General features: G+C 43.1%; 1 protein-coding gene across 1 annotated transcript; it reads right to left on the bottom strand.

The window, feature by feature from the left end:
- Positions 1-1492: 1492 nt before the first annotated feature.
- SRD5A1 (steroid 5 alpha-reductase 1) lies at positions 1493-25747 on the bottom strand. Its single transcript, XM_060278065.1, has 5 exons — positions 25176-25747; positions 11022-11188; positions 10386-10487; positions 6544-6694; positions 1493-4362 (listed from the first exon to the last, which is right to left on the bottom strand). The coding sequence occupies exons 1-5, from the start codon at positions 25508-25510 to the stop codon at positions 4296-4298; spliced, it is 822 nt and encodes a 273-aa protein (XP_060134048.1). The 5' UTR covers positions 25511-25747; the 3' UTR covers positions 1493-4295.
- Positions 25748-27896: the final 2149 nt, after the last annotated feature.

Below are 27896 nucleotides of genomic sequence, written 5' to 3'. Positions count from 1 at the left end.
AGATTCATTCAAAATTTGTGTCATTTCTAATATTATGGATGTAATTTTCCCAAACAGCTCCTGCTTAAAATGGAAGGTGGGAGCCCTAGGCTGAGGGAAATAAAAGGTTCACTAAAATCAGTGAAACTTCCTCAAGTCAATGGGGAGTGGATCTGGCTTAGAATTCCTAAGCACCAATCCTATGCACAAGAAGATGCCCTATACAGTGGAACCTCGGTTTATGAACACCTCGGTTTATGAATTTTCGGTTTATGAACACCGTGGACCCATCTGGAACGGATTAATTCATTTTCCATTACTTTCAATGGGAAAGTTCGCTTCAGTTTATGAACGCTTGTTTATGAACAGACTTCCGGAACCAATTACACCCATGCTTCAGTTTATGAACGCTTCAGTTTAAGTACTCTGCGGACCTGTCTGGAACGGATTAATCCACTTTCCATTACTTTCAATGGGAAAGTTCGCTTCAGTTTATGAACGCTTCAGTTTAAGTACTCTGCGGACCGTCTGGAACGGATTAATCCACTTTCCATTACTTTCAATGGAAAAGTTCGCTTCAGTTTATGAACGCTTCAGTTTATGAACAGACTTCCGGAACCAATTGTGTTCATAAACCGAGGTACCACTGTATAGTGGGGGCCTGCATTTCTAGTCCCTTCCTGTGTGTACATTGTTGTTGTTTAGTCGTGTCCGACTCTTCGTGACCCCATGGACCATAGCACGCCAGGCACTCCTGTCTTCCACCGGCTCCCGCAGTTTGGTCAGACTCATGTTGTTAGCTTCGAGAACACTGTCCAACCATCTCATCCTCTGCCGTCCCCTTCTCCTTGTGCCCTCCATCTTTCCCAACATCAGGGCCTTTTCCAGGGAGTCTTCTCTTCTCATGAGGTGGCCAAAGTGTATACATACTATACAATTATTATTGTTGTTGTTGTTGTTATTGTTATTATTCACTTGTGACCTGCCAATTTGGCCAGCTTGGGCCAGGCGTTTTGCTAAGAGACTTCTAGTGTATTGGATGCTAGAATTCGTGTCAGTACCGATGGTCAGTGTCTATTATAATTAAACTTAAAATGAGACTGCCTTAAGGTTTCCAGAAGCAACTACCATGCTGAAAGTAGTTGGTGAAATTACTGACTGGGAAACTTTCATATTCCCTGAAATTACAGGATCATTCGGAACTGTAGGGAGCAGTATTGCTCAGCTGTTGAACTATGTTTGAATCTTAAATGTTTTGCTCAACAGTGTGAGATTACCATGCCTGTCAGAGCAGTTTCCTATGAGCTTATGTACCGTATGTACTGTACATAATTGGCCTCCACCGTCACTTACGGACTCATTGTTAAAACAGTGTTTATGGAAGACAATCTTACTCAGCTACGAGTGATTGCCAAAGAAGAAGGTTAATACATAACCTGTTGGACATTAGTGTATCTGTTGAACATTAGTGTACAGCGTTAACATGCCTAATAAAGAAGTTCACACAACAAAGTAATGAAGAGTGGTTTATTACGTGGAATGAAGATAGACGGGGTATACAGAGGCTGCTTCTGACAGCAAGGTTATTCATATATTCGGGCAGCAGATACAGTCATTTTTTTACCAATTATATTTTATTACGTTTCAACATTTCTAACCTATACAATCAAAACACAATGTTGTCTTTTCTGCTATTTTTGTCAACTTCCCACCCCTTTTCCCACAGAGTTGCTGCGTCCTTCCTCCCGCTAGCACTAGGTGGGGCAACCTACTGCAAATTAAAAATCTATACCAAGTGCCTTTTAGCAGGGGGAACTTCCTGACTCCACCCCTGATGGGAAAGGAAATCTCTGGCTAAGACACCAAAAATAATTGCGACAGAAAAGGCAACACATCTCTCTGACCAACATGGATTCTCAGAGAGGCTGCTTCTAGCTACTGCAAGCGGCCGCATGGCGGTTGTGTAGGGTTGCAGATAAGCCTTGCTTTTATTGTTATTTATTTATTTCATTTAAATAACGTATATACTGCAAGAGTCTCTGGTTTGCAAAGGTACAGTACAAAAAAGTTCTCATCAGAACTGCAAAACCAAACCTCTTAAGATGCCTGCCGGAATAACTAGCTCAATAGTTCAACCATTTCTCGTGTGCTCTTCTCTTATAGCATGCATGGATTGGCTTCATGCGGCGTAAATGCCTCTGTCATCTTCCAAGCTTTTGAGTCCTCATTTTTGTGTGCCCAGAGAAAGTTCTATGGCTTTGGCTAAAGTCATCCCAAGTGTCAATCTAATAGTCAACACCTTTAGGCATCCCTCTTCAGTTATCACCTTCTAAGTAGCAGCAAGTATTTTTGAAGTCCCTAATCGACACCCTGAGCTCTTGTTGGTGATTTGTTCCTAGGCAGTCAGCAGCACATAACATAAATAGGCTAATCCCCACTGATTTAAAGGAGACTTGCCCCTTAGCAAATGTGCATAGGATTCTAGCCCTGCAGTGCAATTGCATACATGCCCATTCTGTATTGAATGCCATTGGGCTGCATCCATTGTTGGGTCATTCCATATCAAGTGATCCAATTTTTTTTACCTCATGTCATCCATTTTTCTTAATATTTAGCACACTTGTTGAATGATCCAAACTAAGTTTAAATCTAAAATTTCAAATTTTTTATCTCGTCCTGTTTTTGAGTTGTGGCTTGAAATTTAAAAAAAGCCGACGACGATTTTGGCCTTGCTGAGCTACACAAAAACCTTAACAGCTCAGCCGAGAACGGAGATATTTCAAAACTAAAAATACCAATCTCTTCAGAACTTCATGGGCTTTAAAATGATATGCCACATGATAGACTTACTTTACATTTGAAAGTTAAGTTACAAAATTTAAAAAGTGGTTAAAAATTAACATGATTAAAAAATTTCAATAATTATATTAATTATTTAATATTTCTAGGAGCTACCTGCAAATTTTGATCTTGATATCTCAATGGCATCACTTTTAAAACAAAACAAAAAAATTTTGTATATACGTGTCTGCCTTACTGGGTTCCGTTTAGGATAAATGGGTCTTCTTAGAGTAAAATATAACAGAATAAAGAAGACTTCAAACTATAATATCAGTTACTTCGGGCATTTCTTTAGAAACTTACTCAGTTAAAAGGTATCTGAAAAGCTATTCGGGCTTCTTTTTTTTAAAAAAAAAAGTGTGCCAAAGCATATGATAGAATTCCTGTTAGTGCTTCATTTCATGAACATTACAGTAAAAGGCTTTCTTTTCTGTCTTTCATCCCTGAGAGAAGGAAACTAGTGAAGTTCCCAAGGATAGGCTGCTTCCTCTGCAAAACACCAGAAAACCAGAGGTTTCCCCTATAGGCTCTGGCACTCCATGCCAAAAAACATCCACTACTCTCCTTTTTGAGGAGCGTTAAGCTTTTTGAGGAGAGTTAAAACTTAAGTTGTTTGGGAAGGGTGCCATTTAACGCTATGGCCCTGCTACTGTTCATATTATTATATTTTATATTTTTGTTCCTTGTCTTTCATTAAGGGTGGACTAAGTGATACTCGGAATAGACCAGGGGTCCCCAAATCAGCATGTTTTTACATGAGTAGAATGTGTCCTTTTACTGTATTTAAAATGCATCTCTGGGTTATTTGTAGGGCCTGCTTGGTGTTTTTACATGAGTAGAGTGTGTTCTTTTATTTTAATTGCATCTCTGGGTTATTTGTGGGGCATAGGAATTCGTTCATATTTTTTTCCAAAATACAGTCCGGCCCCCTACAAGGTCTGAGGGACAGTGGACCGGCCCCCTGCTGAAAAAGTTTGCTGACCCCTGGAATAGACCCACTGAAATCAATGAACTTAAATTCAATTTATTCCAGTGGGTCTGCTCCGAGAATGACAACCACCCTATATTTTTAATTTAGTCTTAACTGCCTGGATTTCTTAAAATTAGGAAAACAGGAAGGACAAATATAATAAGAAGTATAAAATAATTACCGGTACCTACGTTAAGGTTTCAACATCTTTTGGAAACCTAGTAAGGGGTATTTTCCTTAGAGAAAGTTAAGTTCCTTAGAGAAAGTTAAGTTGTAAAAGGTTGAGGTATAATAAGCTGGTAAAGAGTTACGGTATAGCACCTATAATTCAAGAATACTTTATAACGGAAAATGTCCCTGTTGCATCATTAATATTTGCATTGCTAGAAGTGCCCTGAGGGGTATTTAGAGGTCCCACTTAGCCAACATTTATTGAACATTAACTTCTCTTATTCGTCATAGCAGCAGCTATTGCTCAGAATCAGCAGCAAATGTGAGGAAGAGCTCAGAAGATAAATGGAATTAGAATTTTCCTGGAGCGGGGATAGTCTTCAAACTTGTCAAGGTACCAGCTGAAGGAGAAGAAGCAGAAGAAGTGAGGAGTACTATTTGGCTCAAATTGTATAAAACTAGAACATTTCCACCTTTCATATATCTGGAATGAGGCCCAGGCATGTTCTTAAATCTCCATGAATACAAATACATTTCTTAACTGCCTCGGTAAGAACAGGAAAAGCCAAATTTATGTTAGAACCCAAATTCACGTAGAACAGGTTACTTACAGAGTAAGCAACTTGATAACAATGCAATTATTATTTAATTATTACATTTCTGTATCACCGTATGTGGGTTTTAAAGTAGTTTACAAAGTTACCGCACCAAAATGAAAACAATATATTTGAGATTTGTTTTAGGACCCATTCTAGTTCTGATTGTAATGTTTTAAACTATTTTTAATGTTGTATTTTACATTGTTGTGACCCACCCTGGGACTCTTTGGTGAAGGGCAGGTAATCTAATATTTCTCTTTTTAAAAAATCACCAAAGCATAAAAGTGGCAGGCACCAACACAGTTAAAAGTTGGTTTAAAATACACAGATCTCGCTATCTGAACACAATGTGTTCTTGGGAAATAGTTTGTTAGGCAAGCATTCACATAACGAGTCCACAATTTCCATTGATTCCTAAGGGGAAATTTCTAATGCATTCCCAACCATTGACACTAAAAGGTCACAAAGCCCCGTAAAATCCCAGGGAAAACCCCTGAAACCTTGCAAAAGGCAAACAAGGAAGGGAAAACTGCTCATTTATTTGTCCAATCTCTTCCCTTCCCTCGCCTCCCTTCCCTCTCACCATGGCTGCTATGGATTAGTAAAACACAAAAAAGTAAGGCTTGTTTTAAGGCTGCTTATTTGTTTATAGTATTACATGCAGATTCAGCTATTTGGATATCTGAATCTGGTGTGGGTACTTATTAGTTTGGGTACTAATTCCTCTTGTATGGATAAGTTTGGATAAGTGAATTTTCGTACAATGAGTTTTTGGATAGCACGACCTGTGTATAATCAAGACAGTTAAAATGCCTAGTTTTTTGTTTGCTTTTTAAAGTCTCTGCCTGACACTTAAAAAATAGTGAAGTTGGTTCCAAGTTCATTCTTACAACTGGGCCACCACAGCCACAAATCAGTAGCATGGATTTATCAATAATAATCCAGATTTGTGTCCAGATTAAGTTTACTTTGTTATCGGTTGGGTTACTGAGTTAGCGGACTGTGGGAATGTAACTTATCTTGAGTTCAGGAAAACAAAGTTCCACATAATACAGTGGTACCTCAACTTACAAACAACTCGACAACCAAATTTTCGACTTACGAATGGGGCAAATGGCCGCACGCTTACAAATTTCTCGACATCCGAACGGAAACCGCGGCAGTTTTAGATAGGGTTTTTTTCGACTTACGGATTTTTCCGTTTCCAATGCATTCCTATGGGAAACCGCGTTTCCAATGGTGCTTTTCGACTTACGAATTTTTCGACCTACAAAGGTGCCTTTGGAACGGATTAAATTCGTAAATTGAGGCACCACTGTATTTAGGTTATCAAACTGGTTAAATTCAAGCTGGATGATAATACAATCAGGAGGATTTAGAGCTGGTTGGGAAATCATGCTCAAAGCGTACTCACAATGCTTCCTCATCAAACCTGAGGCAAGTTTCAAATGGGGTGCTGCAAGATTCAACCTGGGCCCAATACTTCAACATTTTTATCAATGACTTAGACATGGTACTGTCCAGATGTTTTGGACTACAGTTCCCATAAGCCCCAGTCAGCATGGCTGTGCTGATGGGAATTTTAATGCAAAACATCTGGAGGGTACCAGACGGAGGGAAAGGTGAATAACTGAAGGGCCTGATCATGATAATTTAAACCAGCTCAATATTTAGCTTCCCTGTCACTTTCCTTAGCAAATACAGATAATAAACGTAAGTTCTATGTCAGGAATCCCCAAATTGCGGCCCTCCAGATGTTTTGGCCTGCAACTCCCATGATCCCTAGCTAACAGGACCAGTGCTCAGGGATGATGGGAATTGTAGTCCAAAACATCTGGAGGACCGAAGTTTGGGGATGCCTGTTCTATGTCCATACAAAGGGGGGGGAGCCTTAAGTATGGTTTATCACAGAATAACAAATATGTATGTATTAAAAACTCCCACATGAAAATTCAAGAGAAATCAGATATTCTGAAAACTTACTGGTGATGCATATATGCCCTTCTTCCTAATATCAAGAATGTACAAACAGCAAAAGCAGTGCTTTCCAAGGTACAGGAGGCAAGAGCAAATCCACACCATTCAAGAATCTCTCCAAAGTAATTGGCTCCAGACACATATTCAAACATTCCTCCTGTAGAACAAAATGTAGTAGCAATTAATGCTCTGATAGTTTTAAGTCATTGTAAATCCGAATGTATTGGTAGTTATCCAGTTGCAAAACAACTTTTAGCTACTTTTAGCAATATTGATGTTACATTAAGTCAGGCATCCCCAAACTGCGGCCCTCCAGATGTTTTGGCCTACAACTCCCATGATCCCTAGCTAGCAGGACCAGTGGTCAGGGAAGATGGGAATTGTAGTCCAATACATCTGGAGGGCCGAAGTTTGGGGATGCCTGCATTAAGTCATGGTTTCCGGCCATGTCCCTATCGCTTCCATTGACAAGAGAAGCAACTTAGACTCTTGACAGAGGGGAGCTGTTTTCTCAGAACAAGATTTTAGGAAGAAAGAAAGAACTAAATCTTTGTTGTTGTTGCTCCAAGACATGAGAAGTCAGATCCTCAATGAGGATTTGAGGTTCCTCTTACTGGTGCTCACCAAAAAATATCTGCAACTCTGGTCTACTAGCATCTAGTACTGGGAGAAAAGGATGGTCCCCATCAAAATGCAATCGTCTTTGCATTTTGAAACAACATTGAACTTGACTATGATCCTATGCCTTTAAATTGTCTTAACACATTTCAGTACGCATAGATGTAATACTGTCTCTTTAATTTTGTTACAACCTCATTTCCTCTTTCATTTAAATGCTGCAAACAATTTGAGCTAGCAAGGCAAACATACTTGGTACACTTTGACCTGTGAATCTTTGGTAAGCTACCTCTGTTTATTATAAGCAATATAACTTTGTCTTTAGAAAATTACATGTATTCCTGAAATAAGGATTATTATTTTAAGATGGTTTATCATTTAAAGCAGAGACAAGCTATTTTTGTACATTAGAAGCAATTTACTGTAACTCTTTATTTAGAAAACAGAATGTAAGTTTGATGTAAGGTTAGTTACTCACAGATATACCTGTTATGTTCATTTAAACATAGTCTCTGTCTTTTACATATGATAAATCTTTATGTTTAGAGATCTGAATGTATTTTTATTATAAGGAGAATTATTCTAAGATTTATTTCAAATTTCTCAATATTCCAGCTGACGAAGAATAGTCGAAACAGGGCCTTGTCCTGATTTTTACTGGAATTTACCTTTATTTGCCTTCAATATTGGGATTGATTCCTATTTAAACTCCGCATCACATCAATAAAACCTTGTGAAGATTTATTTGAAACCCATCTTCTTCTGGCCTGAGTTCTTGCAATTTATCGTTTATTTCTGGACAGATTTGACTCAGACATGGTTGTCTCCGTTTCTTGGCTGCTGCTTTTGTCAGAGACGGTAGCTTGAGACCAAGCTGGAGGTGCAGCTAAACACACGGTGGTTCCTTGGTTTCCGTTACAAAAAGAAAGCATGATGATCCAGATAGAGACACTGGCGGCATGGGGGGGATAGGGAGGGATGTTTGGGTCTGTTGGGACATTAGGGCCATGGGCCACACAGCACTCTTACAAATTGGTTCAACTATGCGCTAGGCCAGGGGTCAGCAAACTTTTTCAACAGGGGGCTGGCCTACTGTTCCTCAAACCTTGTGCGGGGGCGGACTATTTTTTTTGGGGGGGGGGGAAATGAACAAATTCCTATGCCCCCACAAATAACCCAGAGATACATTTTAAATAAAAGGACACATTCTACTCATGTAAAAACACCAGGCAGGCCCCACAAATAACCTAGAGATGCATTTTAAATAAAAGCACACATTCTACTCATGTAAAAACACCATGCAGGCCCCACAAATAACCATGCATTTTAAATAAAAGGACACCAGGCAGGCCCCACAAATAACCCAGAGATGCATTTTAAATAAAAGGGCACATTTTACTCATGTAAAAACACGCTGATTCCCGGACTGTCCACGGGCCGAACTGAGAAGGCGATTGGGCCGCATCCGGCCCCCAGGCCTTAGTTTGCCTACCCATGTACTACTAGGCCTTAGATTTGAACCTGTGATCCCCTGCACATGAAACCTGAGCTGTTCTCCCACCCCCCCCCCCCGACATGGGTTCCTTCTGAAGCACATGTGAGCTCAGTGCTTATAGTTGGGTCTTGAGGGAGCTGGGCAAAAGCAAAATGTCCCGTGGTGTCTCTGTTTCCCTGTGTACTGCTGTGGCTGAGCGGGTTCAAATATCTCCTTTTTTTTTTTTTTTTTGCTTGGTCAGGCGTGAAAAACAGGAGGGGAGGCCATATTCCACTTCCCCATAGTGGGGACCGAACTCACATCTCCAGCTCTGTTTGGTAAGCTGATAAAAGAGTACTGCTGTCAGTGTGTGGCTTGGATTTGTCTTTTGAGGCTGGGTGTGCAATTTCTCAGGGGGTGGGGTGGGGAAAATAAACCCTCTTGAAACCTTTCTGGATTTTTATTTATTATTTTGTATTTTACTATGCCTGTAAATTCCTCTGGAGGCCCTCCTCAGTGAAAAACAACCTATACAATTTAATTCAAAGGAATTATATTTTTAGCAGTAAATCCCAGAATGAAGACATGTGCTGAGTTGCAGGCTTGTTTGGACAAAGGAGCCCCAAAACCAAGTGTACTTGCATCATGCACTTGGCAAAGAAATGGGAAGCTCAGGAATTCACGACTGTGAACCACAGTAGGCCTACTGGGAAATGTGTGCCTGTCTCCATCATAGAATCATAGAGTTGGAAGAGACCACAAGGGCCATCCAGTCCAACCCCCTGCCAAGCAGGAAACACCATCAAAGCATTCTTGACATATGGCTGTCAAGCCTCTGCTTAAAGACCTCCAAAGAAGGAGACTCCACCACACTCCTTGGTAGCAAATTCCACTGCCGAACAGCTCTTACTGTCAGGAAGTTCAGCATCAAATGCATGCTGTACCGAAAACGTTGCGTTTTAGCTAAGGCACGTTCCCCGCAGGGGCACAGCTTGAAACTGGCTCTCCATGTTTCTCAAGAGCCTAGGAGGGAAAGGCTTCTGTTTCCTTTGCATATAAACCTACAGGGTCTTTACCTTGCGAGGGTCATCTGGGGGAGAAAAGTAAGGTGACATTGCTGCTGGCTGATTGGTGCTTTCCAAGCACACAGCTGCAGATCACATGGAGCAGATCACAGACAATGTCGCCATTGATAAGGAGCTGCACGGTTGCTAAGCACTGCATGGCAAGACTGGTTGCTATTTCTGCATTTGCATTTCATTAAATGCTGTTGAATTTCTGCTGAGTGAGGATGGCGGTGGGGGAAACAGACCTGGCTTGGACTTTCGCATGCAGCAGAGGTAGTAACCACCTTGTCAAGACTGTAAGACTGGGTTACCTTCGAACCAGTTCCATATACTTAACTCTCATGGAAATTAAATGGGATTTGAGCACACACAACTAGGAGAAGTGATGCAGCCGCAGAGCTTTTACTGTCAATAAAGCTGATCTCTCAGCAATAGCTAAAGAGATTTTCAAAAAGGAATAATCTGTTTTATTGTGTTCTTTAAAAAAAAACACCCGCTTTATGAGTGCAGGAATTTGGAGAGAATATAAGAAAAAACACTTTTGCTCCTTTTGAATCCACTTCTGTGACTAGCAACTTGCCACCCAAGTTGGGTCTCTGGGACCCTTACTGTTAGAATGCTTCAATATAAAATAATGTAAGTTTCAATGACACATTTGCAGCATGGGATTTCTATGACACATTACTCACCTCTTGGTATTTTATAGCCCGTTTCCCCAGGTTTTCTGAGATTCCTCAAAATATTATCAGACTGCACATTAATCAGCAGGCCACTTAGCCACCCTGAAAAACCTAAAAAAATATATTAGAATGCTGGTTTAGAAACACAACCTTAAAAAAAACAGAAAGTTATGAGAATGCACCAAAGTACGTCTGTCTCCGATCTGCTTGCTTCATGATGTTCTGTACAAGGTCGTTTGCACGGCCACAAAATTACCTATATGTTCTGATCAGTAGTAGGCACAATTTCTCCTGTATTAAAGTTACTGGCACATTTTACTCTCACATTTACAAAAAACACATATCTTCCTACATCAGGCCTGAGAACAACAAACAGGCATCCTCTCTGTAAATATGGGGATAAGAGCAGTTTTCCTTCCATTGGGCTACTTTTCAAATTAGAAAATGGGATGCACTCAGCTGCATTACTCCAGGTGGTGTCATCTCGACCCAAAGGAAAGAAAAAGAAGCCTAACAGCTTTCACTTTAGCGCAGTAAAATAGCTCCTATGAAGCATTCAGAGTTGTAAAGGCTCAACTGGAACCATCGCCAACGGCTACACTTGAAAGTCTGTGACGTATTTAGTATGTACCTAAGCTTACTCACCTAGAATGAAGCGCAGTGTCGTTGGCCAGTCTGAAGAGAATTCTGCATAGTTACTCAAACTCCGGCCCTGCAAGTATCCATTATACATGCAGAAGACAAAAGCTAGCAAAAATGTAATGGCGGGTGTTGGCTTTCCTCCACGAATTAAGAAAGGAAAGATGAATGCCCTGGAATAAATGCAAAATTAAGGGTTTTAGTTAGTTTTGAATGTTACAGAAATGCAACACACACACAAAACTAATCTCCAAGCTTATTGAAAACAGAATCCCTTTTAAGCAACTCGTGCAGTATTGCATAAAGTACATTTTAAGTCATAGGTAGGCAAACTAAGGCCCAGGGGCCAGATCCGGCCCAATCGCCTTATAAATCTGGCCCGCGGACGGTCCGGGAATCAGCGTGTTTTTACATGAGTAGAATGTGCCCTTTTATTACAAATGCATCTCTGGGTTATTTGTGGGGCCTGCCTGGTGTTTTTACATGAGTAGAATGTGTCCTTTTATTTAAAATGCATCTCTGGGTTATTTGTGGGGCATAGGAATTCGTTCATATATATTTTTTCAAAATACAGTCCAGCCACCCACAGGGTCTGAGGGGCAGCCCCCTGCTGAAAAAGTTTGCTGACCCCTGTTTTAAGTGCTCAAAGCACCTCATGCACATTATTTAAATAACCTAGGCGTACATTATTTAAACCTAACCTAAGCGGTTGTTGAGAAGCAAGGCAAGGGAGGAGGGAGGAGCCTATACATAATTGTTTCCTGAGTGACTTCGCTCATTTGATATTAATAGTCTAGTAGTTCATGCACCAGATGATTCCTAGAGTGCAACTAAAGGGTGTCCAGAAATCCAGTACAGAAATAGGCAAGCTTTCCCCCTCTCACTATTTGCAGAGCCAGGATCTAATATCATTCAAGAGCGTTAGGCGGAGCCCTCATCTCAGCCGGCCCAGGCATCTCTAGCAGGCTCCCTTGGGTGTCGCTTCTGCAATGGAGAGCATTCATCAGACTGAAATGACTGGCAACAGTAGGTCGGGAAGCAAAGCTTCTTTGTTTACAGTGAAACAGGAGGCAGATCTGTTTTATATATTAGATGTATATTATGTCTTCATCTCCAAGGCACCTGGCCAGTCTACTTCCAGGGAAGAAGGAGGAGGAGGAGGGGGGGTTATTTATTTATTTGTTTATTACTATTACTACTACTACTACGAATATTATACCCCGCCCATCTGGCTGGGTTTCCCCAACCACTCTGGGCGGCTCCCAAAAGAATATTAAAAATATGATAAAACATCAAACGTTAAAAACTTTCCTAAACAGGAAATCCTCAGAATCTACCTACTGGGTCGACAACCCTCCATAGACAAGTCAGTGTCAGAGGGAGGATTTAATCCTGCGATAGCAGAGGTGAGACTCAGTGAGGCAGTAGAATTCCAGGCCCTGTGCCAGTTGGTCTTTCATTTATTCATCTTTTTTTTTATTTGCGAATTTAATAGAGGAAGAGAAAGGAAAGAGAACAAAATAATAAAGACAATTAAAAGTAGTATATAAATAATACTAAACAGGAAAAAAGCCACAATCTGAGTACAGTACAATAAATCATCAGTATATCTTAAGTTAAATATGTAAGTTAAGATAAACTATCCAAATGCCCAGATAGGTATCCACACAAAAATCTAAGTCTGTGTGAAATACTTTCAATTGCCACCATGGAATTTACCCATCCAAGTTTGAAGTATGAGTCTCTTACCTATCATAAAGGCTCACAAAACCCACTTTTGTTGTCCTGCTGTTAATCCCATCCTACAAGAATATATTCTAGAAGTACACAAACATTTTCCAATAGCAGTGACTTTGCCAATACAAAACCGATTCCAATGCGGATAAAAACCTCAGACCAGAAACAGTACATCACTGGACAAGCTCGCATCATGTACCTCAACCAAGGCATTACATCGCCAATGTTTATCTCTATTAGACAGTGATTTCCTATGCAAATGTTGTGGAGTCCAATATACTCAATTAATAATTGCTGGATTGGTGGCTATTTCAATTCTACGGTAATATTCTGTGTATATTCTAAAGCAATTTTTCATTCTTTAGGCTGCATATTACATTCTAATTACCTATTCCAGGCACCTCTGAGTTCTTGAAATTGTACCTTACGAAGTTCCATTAAACATTCATAAACAAACCAACAAACAAACAAACATTCATAAACAAACAAACAAACATTCATAAAATTATTGGAGGATCCAATAATTTCCTCCAACATCTTAGGAGATACTGAATCTCTCAAAGCAGATGGGCTATATAGAGACTCCAGCAAAGGCTGTAATTGAAGATACTACCATTTCATACTTGCTAGTAATCTATACAGTATTTAAATTGTAAGATAGCAAATGGCACACACACACACACACACACACACACACACACACACACACACACCGCATTCAACCCATTTCTTCCGCAAAAAAGGCTGCCTATCTTCAAATCCCATAAAGTTAATTTAGTACGAGCACATGGGTCAAACTGCAACTTGCAAGCCTGTGTACCCTGTATCTTCCTAGCTGCTAAAATTAAATGCGGTTTAAACGACCCGACGGTTAAGTCCAGTTGCGAACGACTTTGGGGTTGCGGTGCTCATCTCGCTTAACTGGCCAAGGGAGTTTGTCCGCAGACAGTTTCTCCGGGTCATGTGGCCAGCATGACTAAGCCGCTTCTGGCGAACCAGAGCAGTGCACGGAAACGCCAAGTAAAAAGCCACCTTTGGTTCAGAAATGTAATCCTTGGGATGAGACATCAAGGCAGCAGCAGCCTGAGACCTGAGGGGAATGTCCATCACCCAAACAAGCTGACCCTGTGGATTTGCGGTTTTGCTTATGGACGCAGCTACATTTGCTTTTTACAGCCCCCCCCCCCCACCCGGAGGGCTCGCAGCCCTTGGCGGAAGGAGGAAATTTCCAGTCTTTCAGAGGGTTTCTTTACCCCCAAAATAACAGCAAGCTGCAAAAACTCGAAAAGCAAAAGAAAGCCTCTTTTGGTTCGAGTGGCCTCCCTTTTCAGCCTCACCAAGCAGCAGCCGTCTTTATTTACTTATTTTTGTCCTGCTTTTCAGTATCTCCCAAAGAAACTCACTTCAAGCCATCTTCCATCATCTGTGCACGAGGCAGCGGCAGGTGAGGCCGGGCTGCCGTAGGGTACTGTGAGTGCCTCCCTGCTCTGGTATGGATCAGAACAAAGCGAGAGGGTGCGTGCGGGTGTGAGCGCTGCCCTTGCCCCTGTGATGCGCTGCATGCTCGTTGGCAACTGCCTGCAATGGGGAAGCCCCCTAGGCTCATGGAAGCTTCTGTTGTTTTGAAACTCTGGTTTTTCCTGGCTTCTGAAAACTCTTGGGAGCCTCCACAGTTGGTTAAAGCGTGGTGCTGATAACCGCAGTTTGATCCCCGTATGGGACGGCTGCATTCCCAAGGTCTTATGGAAGCAGAACCCTCCTCTGAAGATGTTGTGCAAGTGACACATATTTCAGCATTTTCTTAATCTTAGTCTGTTTTAGACAAAACAGCAGACTTAATACGCACCTGAAGAAGTAGTCTGCAGCCCTTATACTACGATAGCAAAAGGGGGGGGTTGTGCCCCTAGCCCACTTCTTGTTTCTCCTTTTATTATTTTAAAGAAAAATGAAATACGGTAAATAAACCATGAGAAAGTAACCACTTGGAAATAGTGACAAGCGAGATTATGGTTTGTTTCCTCCCCAATGTGGGGAGGAATCGATCATGCACAGAACATTTCAACCACCAATCATTGAATGCAGAGGCATTTCATTATACATGCATGTGCAAAGGACTCAGGTGCCACTACGGTATATTGTGTAGCCCTTAAAAGGCATCTGCTTGCAAAGCAGTCATGCACAGAGCATTATTTAGCTCTTGGAAATCATTGTACGTATTGTGTGCTACTCCTGATAGACCAGGGTTTAACCTTAATCTGAGTATGCATTCATGCAGATTGTTCTTAATGTACTCTTAGCTTAATCCTATGCATTCCACTAACAGGGTTGGATCCAGATCAGTGTAGTTAAAACCAATGGGCAAATTACTCATGGTTTATCTTGTTGCACTGATTTCAACCAGAATTTAGATCTACTCTATAGTAGTTATAGATTAGATATAGATCATGGGTGTAGTGTGGATTTTATCTGGATCCACTTGTGTATATAATGTTCTGACTAAATGACGGAGTGCGGTACAATTGCATCATGTAGCAGCTGAAAGCTGGCTGGTTGAAATCCTGCAAATTAGTTGCATGCAAGGCAGAAAACCTAAAAGTCTTGCTTACTATGCTCGGGGAGGCTCTTGCAAGATCTCACAGGAGCTCAGACAGTCCCACAAGATCTTTTAGGGAAACAGATCTTTTAGGGATCTGCTTAGGGAAGCTTTTAATGTTTAATAAATTATTGTATTTTAATATTTCTGTTGGAAGCTGCCCAGAGTGGCTGGGGAAACCCAGCCAGATGGGCAGGGTATAACTAATAAATAAATAAACCAATATTATTATTATTATTATTATTATTATTATTATTATTATTATTATTATTATCATCATCTTACGGGAACCTCCCAGAGCCTGTCCAATAGCATCCCAGAGTCAGGTAAGCAAGGTGTGAAGAGCTTGCAAGCACTCTGGCTTCCTTGGAGCCAGGTAAAGATTGGCTCCAGAAAGATTGCTCATGTAAGAGCAATTCCAAGGTTTGACTATACTGTATGCAACTCTGCATATATGTGTCCTCCCTGGTACGTACTCCCCCCCTCCCCCCAAAAAACACACCCTACATCATATTTGTGGTAAATTCACTGGAAAGGGGAACAGGGGTTCTGTGATGTGTCTGTGTACAAGCATGATAGGAACTAGGAAAATAATCCATTCTAGATAAACACTGCTAAGCTCCAACCATTCCGACTGACTGAAAGTCAACCTACTTTCCTGATCCTACCTTGGAGAGTTTCGGTTTGTGCTGAATTGGTGTCTAGGATCATTATGGACTGGTTGTAATCAATAAACTCAAACTCAACCCTGACAAGAGTGGATGTGAGTGCTTTCTCACCCCTGGGAAATTAAGTTCACCCTGTCTGGCCAAAACTGCACCTCCCCATCAGGTTCAGTCTGTGGGTACTTACAATACAGTGGTACCTTGGTTCTCAAACGCCTCGGTACTCAAACAACTTGGAACCCAAACACTGCAAACACAGAAGTAAGTGTTCCCTTTTGCAAACATTTTTCGGAAGTTGAACGTGCTCGGTTTTGAGTGCTACGCTTCCAATTTGAGTGCCATTTTATGGATCAATGGTCTCATTTGATAGTAAAAGTCATGTTAAATTGCTGTTTTAGGGGTTGTTTTTTAAAGTCTGGAATGGGTTAATCCATTTTGCATTACTTTCGATTGGGAAAGCACGCCTGGGTTTTGGAACACTTTGGTTTTGGAACGGACTTGAGAAACGGATGAACCAAGGTACCACTGTATCTGGATTTGTTAACTGGAGACTTAATTGGTTTCAGTGACGCAGAATGCCAGGTGTGACCGCCCTTGAAAAAGAATAGCCTGTCCTGCCCTGGTAACATCCAGGTGAGATTATTGCAATGCATTGTGTATGGGGCAATCTCTGAAACTTCAATTACTTCAAACTACTGCGGTGAATAATAACTACGGTTCCCCTTTCATGACCACTCAAATCAGCTGCCACTTCACTCTAATGATAGGATTGGCGCTGGAGAAGACAGCAAAAAAAGGTATGAAGACCCTCAGCCTTATTTATGCAAAAGGAAGTTTCAACATCTGCTTCCCAGAATGCATTGCTATCTAATTACAGTGGTACCTCGACTTACGAAGACGATCCGTTCTGCGGCCGTCTTCGTAAGTTGCAGATGCAGAACGCGCACGCACGGCGAAAAGACTTCCAGGGTTGTCGACTTCGGAAGTCGAAACCTTCAGAAGTCGAATCGTTCGGTTGTTGAGGTACCACCGTATCTGAAAAGGTGTAATGGGCTTCAGCCCAATTTCTCTGTTTGTTATAATAGATTTCGCTGCATGCGCTGCTGCATACGTATTCTTATACGGTATTTGCAGTTTGCTACCTTTACTGCCAACCTAGCAGTTTGAAAGCACACCAGTGCAAGTAGATAAATAGGAACCACTCCGGTGGGAAGGTAAACAGTGCTTCTGTGTCCTGCTCTGGTTCGCCAGAAGCGTCTTGGTCATGCTGGCTACTGGGTTTCTCCTTTAAGCTGGCCCCAATTCACAATGCTTACCTTACAAATTGGGTCACATATTAGGGGAAAGGGCAGGGAAAGGCATACCAAAGTTGGACGTTTGGCTTCCAAAAATAGTTCGCAAACCGGAAGAGTCACTTCCGGGTTTGGAGCATTCGGGAGCCAAAATGTTCGGGAACGGAGCTGTTCGAAAACCAAGGTACGACTATAGTAGGAATTTTGGGGCAGACAGAATGAAATGCATTTTTACACACAAGTGGTATAAACTATGGAATTTGCATCCCTAGGATGTGGAGGCTTTGAAATGGGCTATACAATTTAATAGAAGAAGCTACCAGTGGCTACTGGTCACAATGATCAAATCAGGGGTCAGCAAACTTTTTCAGCAGGGGGTCATTCTACTCATGTAAAAACATGCTGATTCCCGGACCGTCTGCGGGCCGGACTGAGAAGGCGATTGGGCCAGATCTGTCCCCCGGGCCTTAGTCTGCCTACCAGCTTCCAGTTTATCTGCGAAGGGAAATGGCGGTGCAGAGCGGGTCATCCGACTAGGAGACAACCGCTACCGGGATTTTCAAGCGACAGGGGAGAGTGTCAGGGTTAGACACCCCCCCCCCAAAAAAAAAAACTTAAAGAATCGGAAAGCAAAGAAATAACAGAGATGGTAGGGATAGAAGCATATAAAAAAGTAAAGTACCTTATTTTTTGCTCCATAAGACACACTTTTTCCCTCCTAAAAAGGGAGGGGGAAATGCCTGTGCGTCTTATGGAGCGAATGTGTGGTCCCTGGAGCCAAATTGCCCAGAGGCGAAAAGCAGATCATGCTTTTTTTTTTTTTTAGAAAGAGGAAGGGGATGTTGAAAGGAAGCAGCTGATCGGCAAGCAATTGGGAGGTAAAGACAGCAAACTTGCAAGGATTTATCCCGGTAGGGGACGCTGCCTTCCCGGCTCCGGAAGCTGCTGCAGCCGCTTCCTTGCCCTCTTCTTGGCGGCAGCGGCGGTCCCTCCCCTCCTCCTCCTCCTGCAGAGGGCTGGTAGGGGCAAGCGTGGCAGGGGTGAGGGAAGCAGCCCCTCTCCCGCCGAGACTGCCCAAGAGGGTAGGGGGCCGAGAGGGCTGGCTCGCGCGCATGACCCTGCCTGCCTGCCTCCGAAGCGGCAAAGTCTGAGTATGCATTCATGCAGATTGTTCTTAATGTACTCTTAGCTTAATCCTATGCATTCCACTAACAGGGTTGGATCCAGATCAGTGTAGTTAAAACCAATGGGCAAGTTACTCATGGTTTATCTTGTTGCACTGATTTCAACCAGAATTTAGATCTACTCTATAGTAGTTATAGATTAGATATAGATCATGGGTGTAGTGTGGATTTTATCTGGATCCACTTGTGTATATAATGTTCTGACTAAATGACGGAGTGCGGTACAATTGCATCATGTAGCAGCTGAAAGCTGGCTGGTTGAAATCCTGCAAATTAGTTGCATGCAAGGCAGAAAACCTAAAAGTCTTGCTTACTATGCTCGGGGAGGCTCTTGCAAGATCTCACAGGAGCTCAGACAGTCCCACAAGATCTTTTAGGGAAACAGATCTTTTAGGGATCTGCTTAGGGAAGCTTTTAATGTTTAATAAATTATTGTATTTTAATATTTCTGTTGGAAGCTGCCCAGAGTGGCTGGGGAAACCCAGCCAGATGGGCAGGGTATAACTAATAAATAAATAAACCAATATTATTATTATTATTATTATTATTATTATTATTATTATCATCATCTTACGGGAACCTCCCAGAGCCTGTCCAATAGCATCCCAGAGTCAGGTAAGCAAGGTGTGAAGAGCTTGCAAGCACTCTGGCTTCCTTGGAGCCAGGTAAAGATTGGCTCCAGAAAGATTGCTCATGTAAGAGCAATTCCAAGGTTTGACTATACTGTATGCAACTCTGCATATATGTGTCCTCCCTGGTACGTACTCCCCCCCCTCCCCCCAAAAAACACACCCTACATCATATTTGTGGTAAATTCACTGGAAAGGGGAACAGGGGTTCTGTGATGTGTCTGTGTACAAGCATGATAGGAACTAGGAAAATAATCCATTCTAGATAAACATTGCTAAGCTCCAACCATTCCGACTGACTGAAAGTCAACCTACTTTCCTGATCCTACCTTGGAGAGTTTCGGTTTGTGCTGAATTGGTGCCTGGGATCATTAATGGACTGGTTGTAATCAATAAACTCAAACTCAACCCTGACAAGAGTGGATGTGAGTGCTTTCTTACCCCTGGGAAATTAAGTTCACCCTGTCTGGCCAAAACTGCACCTCCCCATCAGGTTCAGTTTGTACCGTAGGTACTTAAAATACAGTGGTACCTTGGTTCTCAAACGCCTCGGTACTCAAACAACTTGGAACCCAAACACTGCAAACACAGAAGTAAGTGTTCCCGTTTGCAAACATTTTTTGGAAGTTGAACGTGCTCGGTTTTGAGTGCTACGCTTCCAATTTGAGTGCCATTTTATGGATCAATGGTCTCATTTGATAGTAAAAGTCATGTTAAATTGCTGTTTTAGGGGTTGTTTTTAAAAGTCTGGAATGGGTTAATCCATTTTGTATTACTTTCGATTGGGAAAGCACGCCTGGGTTTTGGAACACTTTGGTTTTGGAACGGACTTGAGAAACGGATTAAGTTTGAGAACCAAGGTACCACTGTATCTGGATTGGTTAACTGGAGACTTAATTGGTTTCAGTGACGCAGAATGCCAGGTGTGACCGCCCTTGAAAAAGAATAGCCTGACCTGCCCTGGTAACATCCAGGTGAGATTATTGCAATGCATTGTGTATGGGGCAATCTCTGAAACTTCAATTACTTCAAACTACTGCGGTGAATAATAACTACGGTTCCCCTTTCATGACCACTCAAATCAGCTGCCACTTCACTCTAATGATAGAATTGGCGCTGGAGAAGACAGCAAAAAAAGGTATGAAGACCCTCAGCCTTATTTATGCAAAAGGAAGTTTCAACATCTGCTTCCCAGAATGCATTGCTATCTAATTACAGTGGTACCTCGACTTACGAAGACGATCCGTTCTGCGGCCGTCTTCGTAAGTTGCAGATGCAGAACGCGCACGCACGGCGAAAAGACTTCCAGGGTTGTCGACTTCGGAAGTCGAAACCTTCAGAAGTCGAATCGTTCGGTTGTCAAGGTACCACCGTATCTGAAAAGGTGTAATGGGCTTCAGCCCAATTTCTCTGTTTGTTATAATAGATTTCGCTGCATGCACTGCTGCATACGTATTCTTATACAGTATTTGCAGTTTGCTACCTTTACTGCCAACCTAGCAGTTTGAAAGCACACCAGTGCAAGTAGATAAATAGGAACCACTCCGGTGGGAAGGTAAACAGTGCTTCTGTGTCCTGCTCTGGTTCGCCAGAAGCGTCTTGGTCATGCTGGCTACTGGGTTTCTCCTTTAAGCTGGCCCCAATTCACAATGCTTACCTTACAAATTGGGTCACATATTAGGGGAAAGGGCAGGGAAAGGCATACCAAAGTTGGACGTTCGGCTTCCAAAAATAGTTCGCAAACCGGAAGAGTCACTTCCGGGTTTGCAGCATTCGGGAGCCAAAATGTTCGGAAACAGAGCTGTTCGAAAACCAAGGTACGACTATACAGTAGTAGGAAATTTTGGGGCAGACAGAATGAAATGCATTTTTACACACAAGTGGTATAAACTATGGAATTTGCATCCCTAGGATGTGGAGGCTTTGAAATGGGCTATACAATTTAATAGAAGAAGCTACCAGTGGCTACTGGTCACAATGATCAAATCAGGGGTCAGCAAACTTTTTCAGCAGGGGGTCATTCTACTCATGTAAAAACATGCTGATTCCCGGACCGTCTGCGGGCCGGACTGAGAAGGCGATTGGGCCAGATCTGTCCCCCGGGCCTTAGTCTGCCTACCAGCTTCCGGTTTATCTGCGAAGGGAAATGGCGGTGCAGAGCGGGTCATCCGACTAGGAGACAACCGCTACCGGGATTTTCAAGCGACAGGGGAGAGTGTCAGGGTTAGACACCCCCCCAAAAAAAAAACCTTAAAGAATCGGAAAGGAAAGAAATAACAGAGATGGTAGGGATAGAAGCATATAAAAAAGTAAAGTACCTTATTGTTTGCTCCATAAGACACACTTTTTCCCTCCTAAAAAGGAAGGGGAAATGCCTGTGTGTCTTATGGAGCGAATGCGTGGGAAGCAGCCCCTCTCCCGCCGAGACTACCCAAGAGGGTAGGGGGCCTAGAGGGCTGGCTCGCGCGCATGACCCTGCCTGCCTGCCTGCCTCCGAAGCGGCAAAGTCCAGCTTCAGAAAGAGATGTTCATGAAGGCTGCAGCAGGGGAAGAAAATGGTTAAATCTACCCTCTATGCTCAGGTGGGAGAATTTAAATTTGCAAAGTGGTGTTGGTGGGGGGAGGATGTGGGCCTGAAGTTATTTTGGGAATGGGGTGCGGGTCAGGAACTCAATGTAAATGACAAATGAAATGAGGCACTTTAATAATGATAGGGTTTTTTTTTGAGACAAATAAAAATGTCCAGATATCGTCCTGTAAAGCAGCGTTTCTCAACCGCTGTTCCGCGGCACACTAGTGTGCCGTGAGACGCTGGCTGGTGTGCCGCGACGTGCCGCGACGAGAAGGGCGATTTGCATTGTCACGTGCCTGGTGGCCGCCAATAAACAGCACTGACCTGCCGGAAAGGAAGCCGGCCGGGTCATGACGCGGGGCGAGCGCAGCTCTCAACAGCCACCACCACGGGAGGGTGGTTTTAGACAAACTTAAAGAAGCTGGCTGGATGAGCTCAACCTGAAACTTGCTGAGCAAAGGATTGTGCTGGCAGAGAAATCAGCGGCTTGTGAAGCCTTATTACAGGAGATTGCAACCAACACAGCAATTGGCAAGTGTTTCTTACAGTCATAATTATATAGTCAATATAGGGCAGCACAGAGTTAATTTTTTTAACTTTTTAAATGGTGGTGTGCCTCGTGATTTTTTTCATGGAACAAGTGTGCCTTGGCCCAAAAAAGGTTGAGAAACACTGCTGTAAAGCATGAGTAATCTAGACGGTGGCTGCGATCAGTTTTTAAGCCTATGTCTTCTGAAAAAAACCCTTGTTCTCATTCTCCCTGCTTGTCCCTTCTTGTATTGCATCTGTTTCAACACAGCACCGAACTTGGCTGGGACAATTACGATGGGAACACAGACTGCTGATGTGATTCTATCACTTGCTTGGATAATTTGGTACACTTAGACGGAGGAGCGTCTCTCTGGACCTCTCCAACAATCTGGTTTACAGTTGTTAGTGACTCAGCGCCAACCTTTTAAATGAAGAAAGAGAGAGATTTTTTTTCCTGCAGGTAACAGCCAAAGATGAGCCAGGTGTTGCTGAAACACAGTGTGCCTCAACCTTCCAGCATAACGCAGAAAACAGGCATGCAGATTGTTCTTTCTGCTGGTGTTCCTTGTGAATGACCCTTATTTATTTATTTTATAAACCATTGAGGGATTTCCCTTCTCTTTCCTCTCCCGCCCACCTCACTGGGACCAATGAATAGCAGTGTCCTTTCTTTAACAAGACATCCCACAGGTAATCTGCATCTGAGTGCATAGCATTTTGTCATTGGAAGCAGTTTTGCCACAATCCATCAAGTCTGACGCACCATTTAAAGATCTGGGTCAAAAATGAAATTGTGTTTTTCCCCGCTCTAAGGCTCTGCTTTATCCAAATTTGCAAAAAGTAAACCTAGGTTCTCATTAGCTACAGAGCCACCAGCTCATTCTGAATAAAAAGCCCAGGTAGAAATTCCCCAACTCCGCCATCGTAACTCAATTCACACTTCAGACCTCCAGTCAAATCACATATCATGTCTGTGGCCACAGCATGAACCACAACAAATCATACATCCACTGTTCCGTTCAGAATATTTTTTTTCTTGTTTTCCTCCTCTAAAAACGAGGTGCGTCTTATGGAGCGAAAAATGTGGCATCTAGGAGTATGGATAACAACGGAAAATATAAATATTTTTAAAGACAATTATGAAAAAACTTGGCATGGAATTAAAAGAAATTTGGAAACATGGAATAGGATGAATCTTTCCCTAATGGGGAGAATTGCAACTATAAAAATGAATGTATTTCCAAGAATGTTGTTTCTTTTCCAAACTATTCCAGTAATAACAGAGAATGCATGATTCAAAGAATGGCAGGGAGAGATATCAAAATTTGTCTGGAGTGGGAAAAAGCCAAGGATAAAAAACAAGATATTAACAGATGTGAAAGAAAGAGGCGGTTTCTCACTCCCAGACTTAAAATTGTACTATGAAGCGGCATCTCTAATATGGATCCGTGATTGGGTCAAGTTAGAAAGGGAAGAAATAACAGAATTGGAAGGACATGATAACAGGTTTGGATGTCATGCCTACCTATGGTACGGAAAAGCAAAAATACATAAAGGGTTCCATAACCACATAATAAGGAGATCATTGTTTTTAAAGGTGTGGGGAAAATAAAAAGACTTATTACAACCTAAAAGACACCTTGGTGGCTATCACCTATTGAAGCATTGTCACTTAAAACATTAGAGAAAAAGGGAGAATGGCCAACATACAGAGAATTACTGGTTGAACAAGAGGGGAAACTAAAATTGAAAGAATATGAAGAAATAAAAGAACATCTCCAAAGTTGGTTGCACCATAGACCGTTAAAGGACATATTTAAAGAAGATAATAATATTCGGTTTCTAAATTCCAAAATAAAAAAATTCCTTCAGTAGCACCTTAAAGACCAACTAAGTTTTTATTTTGGTATGTGCTTTTGTGTGCATGCACATTTTGTCAGATACACTGAAACAGAATCCAACAGACCCTTATGTATATTCAGAGGGTGGGGGTGATGGGAATGGGTGATGGGCTGATAGGAGTGGTAAACCTGTTGATGACTGTTAACAACTGTTAATGACTGCAATTGGTCTTGTGGGGGGGGGGGAAGCAAGGACTGAGGTGCTAAGGAAAGCTTGTTCATGTATAATGAGATAAGAATCCTATGCCTTTGTTCATTCCAGGTGGCTCCATGGTTTTAAGCTTGCTAATGAGTTGCAATTCAGCATCTTCTCTTTCCAGTCTGTTTCTGAAAATTTTCTGTAATAAAACAGCTGCTTTGAGATCTTGTATCCATAAAGGGGCCCCTGACCATCAGGTCCAGTTGTGTCCGACTCTGGGGTTGCGGCGCTCATCTCGCTCTATAGGCTGAGGGAGCCGGCGTTTGTCCGCAGACAGCTTCCGGGTCATGTGGCCAGCATGACAAAGCTGCTTCTGGCGAACCAGAGCAGCACACGGAAATGCCGTTTACCATCCTGCCGGAGCGGTCCCTAATTATCTACTTGCACTTTGATGTGCTTTCGAACTGCTAGGTTGGCAGGAGCTGGGACCGAGCAACGGGAGCTCACCCCGTTGCAGGGATTCGAACCACCGACCTTCTGATCAGCAAGCCCTAGGCTCTGTGGTTTAACCCACAGCGCCACCTGTGGGTTAAACCACATGCACACGAAAGCTCATACCAAAATAAAAACTTAGTTGGTCTTTAAGGTGCTACTGAAGGAATTTTTAATTTTATTTTTTATTTTGCTTCGACTCACACCAACACGGCTACCTACCTGTAACTAAATTCCAAAAGGAAGTGATAGAAGAAAATTCTAAACAAAAAAAAAAGCATATAATATCCTTTTGGAGTGGGAAACGAAAGATGAAGAAGTAAAATCGGTAATGATTAAATGGACACAGGATGTAGGCATACAGGATTGGATAAAACTGTGGAAAGAATGACCCCACCCCACCCCACCCCGACAGCCATGCTCACCTGTAAGCGTAGTGGATGAGGAACAGCGCCAGGAGGAAGCGGTTGGGCCAGAAGCTGAGGCGGGCGCCATCGCTCCCCAAGACGAGTCCCAGGGGCACCAGGAAGGCGGGTGCCTCTTGCAGCGCCCAGGCCACCTTGGCCGGGATGGGCGGCCCGAAGGTGGACGACGCGTAGCGCCCGTACGGGATCTTCAGGTAGCGCGACGCCAGCATCGCCAGCGCCATGCTCGCCACCATCCCGTAGCTCATCCCCTCCAGCAGCCGCTGCTCCTGCGGGCCGGAGACGCGCCGCCAAAAGTCCCCCGAGCACCGCAGCGCCCACGCCAGCGCACTCATGGCCCCCGACGACGCCAGCTTGCTCCCAGCGCGGCTCAGCTCTGCGCGCCCGGGCGCCGGCGGGGAAATACTTAAGGGGGAGCCGGGCCCGCCCCCGTCGTCCACCTCCCCGCCGAGCGGCCAACCCCGCGGGAAGGTGTCAGGACTGGGGCTCCGGGCGTGGCCATCCCCGCCCAGGACGCCGCCGCCGCCGCCGATGCCGCCGCACCCGCCGAGGGCACCGAGCGAGCGAGTGGCCGAGCGGGCGCGCGGCGTCATAAGGGCGTGCGCGAGGCCGGAGCGCGTCGCAATGGAAGGGGCTGGCGCGGCGCGGCGCGCGCTTCACCCAACAAAGGGAGCGCGCCGTCCCGGGTCCGCGGAGCATGCATAGAATTCAACATTAGCCCGGGGTCTTTCTCTTTTTGGTAAAGGTGCGCTAGTTGGCTCCCATTCTTATTGCCGTGATGACTTTGGGAGAAAGCCGCCCTTCCTTGCCTGGGTTTGCTTAGCCCCGCGAGGAGAGCTTACCGTCCTGGCGCCACTGAGCATGTACAGAACACATCAGTAGGCTAGTATTGAGTATTTAGAATCATAGAGTCATAGAGTTGGAAGAGACCACAAGGGCCATCCAGTCCAACCCCCTGCCGAGCAGGAAACACCATCAAAGCATGCTTGACATATGCCTGTCAAGCCTCTGCTTAAAGACCTCCAAAGAAGGAGACTCCACCACACTCATTGGTAGCAAATTCCACTGCCGAACAGCTCTTACTGTCAGGAAGTTCTTCCTAATGTTTAGGTGGAATCTTCTTTCTTGTAGTTTGAATCCATTGCTCTGTGTCCGCTTCTCTGGAGCAGCAGAAAACAATATTTCTCCCTCCTCTATATGACATCCTTTTATATATTTGAACATGGCTATCATATCACCCCTTACCCTTCTCTTCTCCAGGCTAAACATACCCAGCTCCCTAAGCCGTTCCTCATAAGGCATCGTTTACAGGCCTTTGACCATTTTGGTTGCCCTCTTCTGGACACGTTCTTCTGGACATTTATCAAGATTTGAGGTTATTACCCCTTGTCGCGGTCACTCTGACCTGCACATCACCCCCGGACGTTTCACGGTCTATTGATGATGTGCCAACGACAAAATAAATACCTTCAGACACTCACAACCTCAGACCAGGATAAGGTAAAATAAAACAAGATGATTTATTGTGTTCATAAGCTTAATGGTCGCAGTACAAATCTTAGATGTTCCAAATTACAGGTGGTTCCTATACCGGCCTATTACCTCTAAATATAAATTACCGGCCTATTACCGCTAAAGTCAACTAAATAAATATTTGTAAATAATCACACAGCTCTGTATCCTGTCTGCCTATAATCACTATCTATTATCCACCTCAATATTAAACCAGCTCTCTCTATGCGAATAACCAACCAACTCCTAACTTAACACCAACTCAACAACCCCTCTGACTCCAGGGGTGGGGGTTTTATACTCTCCCAGAGCCCTCCCCCCTGGGTTCTCAGAGTTCTACTAAGATTAACCCTCTACAACCTGGCTAACTTTTAAGCTGGCTAGGTTAAAGGGTGCACCCTCCCAAAAATTGGGAAGAGAATTGTGATTATGGGGCTGTAATTGCTGTTGGACAGTGTTCTCGAAGCTACGAACATGAGTCTGACCAAACTGCGGGAGGCAGTGGAAGACAGGGAGTGCCTGGCATGCTCTGGTCCATGGGGTCACGAAGAGTCGGACACGACTAAACAACAAAAATTGCTGTACTCATGGGCATAGCTCCCATGGGGCTCCCCCAAAATCAATGCAAATCAGTACATATCTGAGGTTCTGCCCCCGCTAACAAAGTTGACACAAGATAATATTACCAAATCTGTGAACCAACAATAAACATCCATAAAAATGGCAAGAGTACAGTGGTACCTTGGTTCTCAAAATCCATTCCGGAAGTCCGTTCCAAAATCAAAGCATTCCAAAACCAAGGTGTAGAAAGTAATGCGAAATTGATAAATCTGTTCCAGATTTCTAAAAACCCCTAAAACAGCAATTTAACATGAATTTTACTATCTAACGAGGCCATTGATCCATAAAATGAAAGCAATAATCCATGTACTGTACTATAAAATAAGACAGTATTGTAGATGATAAAAATTAGAATTATTTTTTTTCTTACCTGCGCTGATGATAGTCATTGTTTGGATAGGAGGGCTTTTATCCTTTTCCGCAGTCACACAATCAATCAATCAATCAATCAGTAGCTGAACTGATTGTCACACAGTCACAAAAACAAATTAACCGAAAAAGCCTCAAAAACGACACAAAATAAATAGCAAAGTCCGTTTGACTTCCGAAATGTTTGAAAAGCAAGGTGCAGCTTCTGATTGGTGCAGG

Source organism: Zootoca vivipara, chromosome 8 (assembly GCF_963506605.1).
Source record: "Zootoca vivipara chromosome 8, rZooViv1.1, whole genome shotgun sequence".
Classification (NCBI taxonomy): domain Eukaryota; kingdom Metazoa; phylum Chordata; class Lepidosauria; order Squamata; family Lacertidae; genus Zootoca; species Zootoca vivipara.
The sequence above is the reverse complement of the archived record's forward strand: the minus strand, read 5'-3'. Positions and strand labels throughout refer to the sequence as shown.

Excerpts from the sequence above, each read along its gene's own strand:
- SRD5A1 (XM_060278065.1), bottom strand. The coding sequence starts at position 25,510 with ATGAGTGCGCTGGCGTGGGCGCTGCGGTGCTCGGGGGACTTTTGGCGG. Across the intron at positions 11,189-25,175 it reads CTCATCCACTACGCTTACAG|GGCATTCATCTTTCCTTTCT; the intron begins GTGAGCATGGCT and ends CATTTATTCCAG. Across the intron at positions 4,363-6,543 it reads AGGGCATATATGCATCACCA|CTGGTACCTTGACAAGTTTG; the intron begins GTAAGTTTTCAG and ends CTTCTCCTTCAG.